Source organism: Carlito syrichta, unplaced genomic scaffold, assembly GCF_000164805.1.
Source record: "Carlito syrichta isolate Samal-C Ts95f unplaced genomic scaffold, Tarsius_syrichta-2.0.1 Scaffold305170, whole genome shotgun sequence".
Taxonomy (NCBI): Eukaryota; Metazoa; Chordata; class Mammalia; order Primates; family Tarsiidae; genus Carlito; species Carlito syrichta.
The window spans coordinates 221,729-229,784 of record NW_007249266.1 but is presented as its reverse complement, the minus strand read 5'-3'; the positions used below and the strand labels follow the sequence as shown (position 1 = coordinate 229,784).

The 8,056-nt window shown below is 43.1% G+C and overlaps 1 protein-coding gene across 7 annotated transcripts in view; it reads right to left on the bottom strand.

The window, feature by feature from the left end:
- Positions 1 to 8,056, bottom strand: part of MLH1 (mutL homolog 1) — a 75,780-nt gene that overhangs the window by 57,092 nt on the left and 10,632 nt on the right. For all 7 annotated transcript variants that reach the window (XM_021714049.1, XM_008061263.2, XM_021714045.1 and 4 more), the window contains 2 exons: positions 2,712 to 2,785; positions 290 to 362 (listed from right to left, as the gene is read on the bottom strand). Coding sequence is in view for 3 of the 7 variants with exons in the window: in XM_008061263.2 (XP_008059454.1) it covers positions 290 to 362; positions 2,712 to 2,785 (147 nt within the window). In the remaining 4 variants the exon portion in view is untranslated. The remainder of the gene's footprint in view (positions 1 to 289; positions 363 to 2,711; positions 2,786 to 8,056) is intronic.

Genomic DNA, 8,056 nt, shown 5'->3' with positions numbered 1-8,056 from the left:
GGGAGCGGCCACTGCACTCCAGTCTGGGCGACAGAGTGAGACTCCAACTCAAAAAAAAAAAAAAAAAAAGAATCTCCTAGTCCCTTAAAAAAAAGACAAGGAGACAGGCAGACTGTCATGCTACAAAAGCCAATAATCATTTCTCTTGCTTAGAGGGTAGTATCTTGGAGCCTCTATTAATGAGTAAAAATTCATTTTATTATTACTCTGAAAACTCAGAGATAATTTTACTTTTTATCTCTATATCTATATAAACCTCCCTTTCAACCATTTACTCTCCCATTCTTACCGTGATCTGGGTCCCCTGATTGCCTGCACATGGTTTAGGAGGAGCTTTCAGTTTTCCATCTGAATAACTTGCCCTAATGAGAAAACATAAGAAATCAATATCCAACAGAAACAGAAATAGATACCTATCCAAAGGGGAAAAAAATCATACCAACAATAGATTAAAATACAGTCATGTTGGCTGGGCTCGGTGGCTCAGCCTGTAATCCTAGCACTTTGGGAGGCCAAGGTGAGTGGATTGCCTGAGCCAGCAGGTTCGAGACCTGCCTGGGCAACTTGGCGAGACCTCGTCTCTACAATAAATTAGAAAAATTAGGCAGGTGTGGTAGCACACGCATGTAGTTCCAGCTACTTGGAAGGCTGAGGCGGAAGGATCGTCAGAGCCCAGCAGGTCGAGGCTGCAGTGGCGGGGGGCAGCCACTGCACTCCAGTCTGGGTGACAGAGTGAGACTTCAACTCAAAAAAAAAACAAAAAAAAACAGCCATGTTATAGATTTTCTTAATTATTTATCATTTTCCTGTTTATTTTTACAATACTTACATAATCATTCTAACTGGATTTTTAAATCTGTACTAGCAAAAGTTGCTTTTTAGTTGTTGAGTTCTGAGCTACCACACAATAGTTTTGCCATTGCCTAAGATAATAGAAGGTTTTTTTCAGTAATTTTACAATCATTTATTGCAGAGCTACCAAAGGTCAGGCCTGTGGAAGTCTGGTAATAAAGACAGGTCTTGGAAAGCTCTTGATCTAGTGATGGGCTAGACTTTTACCTAAGTGCAGAACAATGCGCTAAGTGATCTAAAGAAGGGTTCATCCAGCCTAGGGTGAAGGCATCCAAGAAGAGATGACAATTCATCTGGCCTTTAGTGAGAAATAGTTTCAGGTGGAGACAGCAAGAAAGACCATTCAGGAAGGCAAAAACAAACAAAAGAAGAGAGGCTTTAGAATAAATGGCAGCTGGGAATGTGTGGAAAGAAAAGGCTGGAAAGGTAAACTGAGAGCACACTGAAGGTACTGGTTGCCAAGATGATCACTCTGGGTTTCATCCTGCCATGGAAGAAGAGTCACCAGAGGTACCAGGCAGGGGTGCAACACAACCCGGCTATCTAGGAAGACACTAACTCACTAGTATCCCCGTTTATTGAGAGGGGCTTCTAATCACATAAGCCCACCTAGAAGACTGAGGCAATTACAAGTCAAAGTCAAACTCCCCTAGCATCAGTGCTGCATATTCGGACATCTCCACTGTCCATTACTTCACACATTTATCTGCTGAAGAAAACTGACAAAGAGAACTGCCCTTTGTTGAAGCTATTTCCCCTTTTAGTTTATATTCTGCATAATTTTTAAAAATTCTCTAATTTTCCTTTGAGAAACTACCTCTATTTCATTCTACCTGCTGTGGCCTTATAAGATTGCCAATCAAAAAACTTTCTCTTATAGATGTGGAGATATGATCATGTGACCCAAGCTATGACAATCAGGTGTATTCTCCCAGGAAGTGGACCCTAGAACAGTCAGGAAAACACTGAAAACAACCGGAACAGAGAAATGATGTTGAGTTCAGAAGCTATCCTGGTTTGTCCTCTCCAAAAAGCAGTTGCTCACACTTCTTTCCATTTGGCAAGTAACACCTAGCCTTCCAAGAAATTTATCTTCAGCTCAGGTTAGCTGGGGTCAGTTTGTTTTGCTTGCCACCAAAGACCCTCATAGATATAAAGACCAATTGCTCTTTCCTGGGGAGATGAGAGAAAGACTAGAACTGGTGACTAAACCTTGACCAGAAATAATTTGTAAGCTAGGTACAGCCAGTGCTTATAAAAACAAGGTGTGATTTTAATTCCTTGAGTCCCGTTTTTGTTTGTTCCAAGGCTATTCATCAGCCTCTGAAAACTGTATCAGCACAATAGACAGCCAGCAACCACTTATAAGAAGGCAAGCCAGCACAGGTATGCACAGGTGCAGGGAGCTGTTGGTTCAGGAGTCAGCTAAAGAAATGTAAGCCTTTGGTATCTCAACCACAGTCCTGTTATCAGCCCAGAGCAATACCCTACTGAATGACAAAAGAGCAGGAATTACCATCAGTTATTTAGGATCATTTACTTAGAATACTTACATATAACAGACACCTTACTAGTCACTTGTAATGTGACACCTTATCTTTTAAGAATTCATGAAGTGTATCATTCTTGTGAAGGAATGATCATTCTTGTGGATCATCAATTTATCCATAGAGAGGAAAGAAAACTTAACCAAGATCTCAGCCAATAATAATAATAACAACAACAACAACAACACTAGTGTTTAGATAGGACAACAACAACAACAACAACACTAGTGTTTAGATAGGATTACTTTGAGATCCAGGCAAAAAACACATTTCAGGATGAACACATCGGAGTAAAAGAAGTCAACACTATACCTGTATGCGCACTTTCCATCAGCTGTCTTGGTTGTAATAGTAACATGAGCCACATGGCTTATGCTGGCCAAAGCCTAAGGGAGAAAAGGAAATGAACTGAAAGAAAAACTCATTTCTGCGTGACCCACTGTCGCCTTATCAGAGGAAAGGTTACCCAAATTGCCTCTTCTATTTTGTATTAACATATGGTAACAATAGGCACTTTGCTCAATCACTCTGATGACTTGCTTAAAAAAAAAAAAAAAAAAGGCCAGGCATAGGGGCTCACATCCATAATCCCAGCACTATGGGATGCTAAGGCAAGAGGACTGCCTGAGCCCAGGGGTTTGAGACCAGCCTAGGCAACCTGGTGAGACCTCATCTCTACAATAAATCAAAAAAATGAGCTGGGTATGGTGGCATAGACCTATGGTTTCAACTCCCTGGAAGGCTGAGGCAGAAGGATCACCTGTGAAGGGCACAGAGAACAGTCAGAAGGGCGTTCCCAAGATGGCGCTGCTACCCAAGACAACAAAGGTCCTAAGCTCCAGCTTCTCCCCATACAGTTTCCCACGTGCGCAAAGTTTAAACCTGTGCGCGAATAATTTCTCCCTATAGGAATACTACCTCATAGTCTCCTCCAATAAAACCCAGACATGGCACTGGCCAGTCCCTGCCAGGCCCAAGCACGGCACTGGCCAGCCCCTGCCAAGCCCATAAATACAGCCCTCTCCCTGCTACCCTTTTCCTTTTTTCCCTGTAGCCACCACTTTAGTAAATCTCTTGGTCCTTAAAGGGTGTGGAGTTGTTACTGGCGCCTTAGTTCTTTCATTGGTGCCATGACTCGAATCGGGTCTCTTTCGCCCTTGTGCAGGTCTCTCTCGTCCTTGGGCGGGACCCTGATTCGGCGCCGGTGGCCACTCCAGCCCTCCCAGACCTTCCCCACCCTCTTGAACGCCCGAGCCACATCCACCAGCAATCGTTGGATAGGTAAGTCTCCCTCCCCCAAACAAGGAAGCCTAAAACTTGCCAGGGATCACCGGAGGGAACAGACCTCAGGATCCAGCCCCTCCAGCCCCTCGGCGAGGGGAAACACACCCCGCCTTGGTCTTCACGGCCACAGCAGACCCTGAAGGCTCCCTCTTCTGTTCCATCTCTCACGGACCCCAGGGCTCCCACATCTGTCAGGCAGCAGCAGACCTCAGAGGCTCCCACATTTGCTAGCCTACAGCGGACTCTGTAGGGTTCCCACTCCCCAGGGCTCCCACATCTGTCTGGCAACAGCAGACCGTAAAGGCGCCCACATCTGTTGACCCAGAGTAGACCCTGTGGGACTCCCGTTTCTGTTCAACCGGCAGGAATTGTGAATATACTCCCCACCTGCTGCTCAGTCAAGTGCTCTCTGTCTGTTTTGAAAATTCCTAGCGCTAGGTGCCTTGACCCCTCGGTTCTCCAGGAGAACCCTGGTTGTGCCAAACCTCTGTGACGACAGACTTTGCCAAAGCCACACTTCTCGGACAGCCGACTCTTCAGGGAACACCCCATTTAGTCCACCTGTCCCACCATGGGCGGCTCGTCATCCCTGCCAGCCGATTCCCCCCTTAAATGCCTCTTAAACAACCTCACTTCTCTCTCTCTCTCTCTCTCTCTCTCTCTCTCTCTCTCTCTCTCGATATCAAACCCGAACGCCTAATTCGCCTCTACACACAGGACAGGTCAACATATCCCTTAGACAACCGAAATCAGTGGCCTATATAATTTCTGTAAGCGTTCAAAACGGTGGGTAGAGATTCCCTACATTCAGTCCTTTTCTCTCCTTCATAAATACCCCCTCTACAGCTTCTCTCCCTCCCACTGTTCCACATGCGTCGATGCTTCCTCCTCTAAACTCCCCTCCCCCTACTGCAGACATTGCAAGTACCATTCCTGCTCCCTCCTCCCCCATCTCAGATTTCTACCCTGCAGACGAGTCCCCCCTTACAGACAGCCCAAGGCTCCCCTGCCCCCACCTTCCTCTTTAGCTCCACCCACTTCTGCTCCAGCAGTTCAACCTCTATACCCTCCCCTTCCAATCGCTCCCCAGTGTAGCCCGCCAGTAACCCAATCCAAGGCTGTACCGGTTGTCCTCGCTTTCCTCCGCAAAATAGCAGGCACAGAGTGTATTGTTCAGGTGCACATCCCCTTCTCTATCTCAGACTTCTCACAAATAAAAAAATGTCTTGAATCATACACAATTAACCCTGCTACCTACATTAAGGAGTTTCAATACCTCATCCAGTCCTACTGCCTTACTTTCCATGATATATACCTAATCCTTTCCAACACCCTGCTTCCAGAGGAACGTAGAATCTGAGAACAGGCTAGGACATACGCAGACAAAATTCACCTCCCGGAGCCCACTAGTAATCTTCCAGCCTGAAGGAAAGGGCTGAAAGTGGGAAAAAACACTGTCTGAAGATAAACTTGTAGACTCCTAGGATTAGGACGGAGAGTTGACAAACGTGCTGTGTGCCTGTGTGTGAATGAGATGGACAGCGGGAGGGCTCCACGTGGTTATTCTGCGTTGGGGGTGTACCAACCCACCAATTGCTAAGAGGCGTCTGACATATCTTTGTGAGGAATATGACTGGAGGGGGACAAAGCAGATGTTTCCCATACCCCTCATTCTCTTATTTGTGTGTGTCTGTCACTTTAAATCTGCTAAAAAGCTGTTTGAGTTATTATGCTTTGTTTGATGGGACATGTAGTCTTTTAAAAACTTGACTGGCGCATATTTCTTGATGTCATTTTATGTCTCCTTTTATTTGTGTGGTGTTTTCTCCCAACCCATTGGCGCTGTTAAAATTTCTGCCTTATGTTGTTAAGGTTGTAAAAAAAATTGCCTGTTGCATATAAGAAGTGTTACCAATTATCTTAAATTCTTTCCGGGGACCATGTCCCCTCCCTTCCTTAGCCTGTGTTCTCCTTCATAAATTCTAAAGGGGCTCATTCTAATCCACCTGTAAAGAAACGGAAAAATGTCTCTTATATGCTACTTAGCCTTTTGCTAACTCAGTGTAAGTTAATGCTAGCCTTAGAGAAAAATAATTTTATAATCTTTCTCTGGCAACTAAGGAAATGAATAGGCTGTTCTTGTTTTCAAATGCTAAAGGACAGGTTAGTTAAAAGTAAGTCCGTTTCTAAAGGTTTAGGCCTTGCCTAAGATTGTAATCAACTGCTTGTCCCTGTAAAACTGTTGGAAAGTCTCTTAGAGTCTTATAATGTATGCTGAGTCCCTACTTTATATTATAATGCTAAGTAACACTAATGCTTGCATTTTCGGGCTATGCTCATTTAATTGTCCACGTCTTACAACTAAGGCTGCTGTTTAGTAATTCATGAGGATTTTTGACCATTTTGCCTGTTCATAATTAAGAACATGTAGGAACAGATCATTTCACATCTTCAGAGCTTCAGAGGCTTAACTCAGGACTAGGAATACCAAACTCCCAATTATAAAAAGCCTCTAAAGTTCTTAAAAACTGAAACATTAAAAAAGAAAAAAAAAAAAGAGAGAAGAACTCCAAAATGAGCACCAGCCAGAGGAAAGGTAAATAAATTGGCAGTTGCCACTAAAGGCAAAAGCTCCAGCCACCCAAAAGAGGCCTGATAAGGATAAACCAGCTAAGGGGTGGTATCAGCTGCTATGAATGTGGTCAATCTGGGCACCTAAAGCACAATTGTTCTTAATAGCCTAAGCCTCCAGAACTTTGTCCAATATCTGGACTAAAAAGCCACTGAAAGAGATGGTGCGACCTCTCCCGAAGTGGGGGGGAAACACCTAGCTCAGTGATAGTGGCTGTTGACTGAAGGGGGAGGGCATGACCCAGCGCAGCACTCTGTATGCCATCCACCCAGAAAATCCTTGGGTCTATATAAATGTGGCTGGGGTCCAAATCAATTTCTTAATTAATACTGAGGCTAAGTTTTTAGCCCTTGTGCTCATACCGAACCTCTTCCTCCAAGTAAACCCGCTCTCCAAGTAAAATTAAAGGTGTTCCAAAAACTAAATGTTTCACCTAACAGTTTTTAAAAGGTAAATTCAAGTTATGACTATAAAAGGTTATCTATAAATAAATAAAAAGAAAAACAAAAAGCAAAGAAAAAATGTAAAACTAAATGTTTCACCTAACAGTTACTAAAAGGTAAATTCAAGTTATGACTATAAAAGGTTATCTATAAATAAATAAAAAGAAAAGCAAAAAGCAAAGAAAAAATGTAAAAAGATTGTAGATATACAAATAAGGATTTAGCAGAAAAAAAAAAGAAAAGGAATATAAAAATATATATTTATCTAAGGGAGAATCTTATATGGTACATTTCTGTCCTATAATAAAGTAGATAGTTATAAAAATTTTTTAAAAGAGGATAGAAAACAAAAATAAAATGGTATGAGCACGCCAAAAATGGTATAAGGAAAGTTTTTTAAAAAACACATACAAAAAAAATTCTATAAACAATCTAGGCATAATAATGTCTTTTCTGAATACAAGTCTCCAAACATTTTCAGATTTCTCTTCAAATTTTATATAGAAGCCGGGCTCGGTGGCTCAGCCTGTAATCCCGCGCCTTTGGGAGGCTGAGGTGAGTGAATTGCCTGAGCCCACGGGTTCGAGACCCGCCTGGGCAGCGAGACCTCATCTCTACAATAAATCAAAAAATCAGCAGAGCATGGTAGCACATGCCTGTGATTCCGGCTACTCGGAAGGCTGAGGCGGAAGGATCACCAGAGCCCAGCAGGTCGAGGCTGCGGTGGCCGGGAGCGGCCACTGCACTCCAGTCTGGGCGACAGAGTGAGACTCCAACTCAAAAAAAAAAAAAAAAAAATTTTATATAGAATTCACTTAAGTGCCTAGTTCAAATTATAGTCTAAAACAATCTGTCAGAATACCATTATAGTCCACAAATACAAAAGCTGGTACTTGTAATAAAGTTCCAAAAATTAAAGTTTATCATTTAAGTTATGCTAATAACTTCAGGCCTTATAGCTTTTGTATAAAAAGGTAATCAGCCAGTGCCCACAATTGTCAAAATATAGGCCTGACTTTATTCCTTTTATTGAGCTACAATCCAGTAATTTCATGCCCACATAATGGTCATACAAAAATTCCAGCCAGTGCCTACAAATAAGGCCACTGCTGAAACAAATCTGAATGCCTCAAGTCAGACAGGGAGAGATTTTTGATCTCTGGTTAGGCAGAACTGTGCCCATTATCAGCTCTGAAGAAATTACATCACATCACCTGGTTACAACACCCTCTTGTCATCTGGCTGGCCCCACTCCTAGGCCCTGTCATTCTAATTTGCGTTTTTTGTTTAATAGCCCC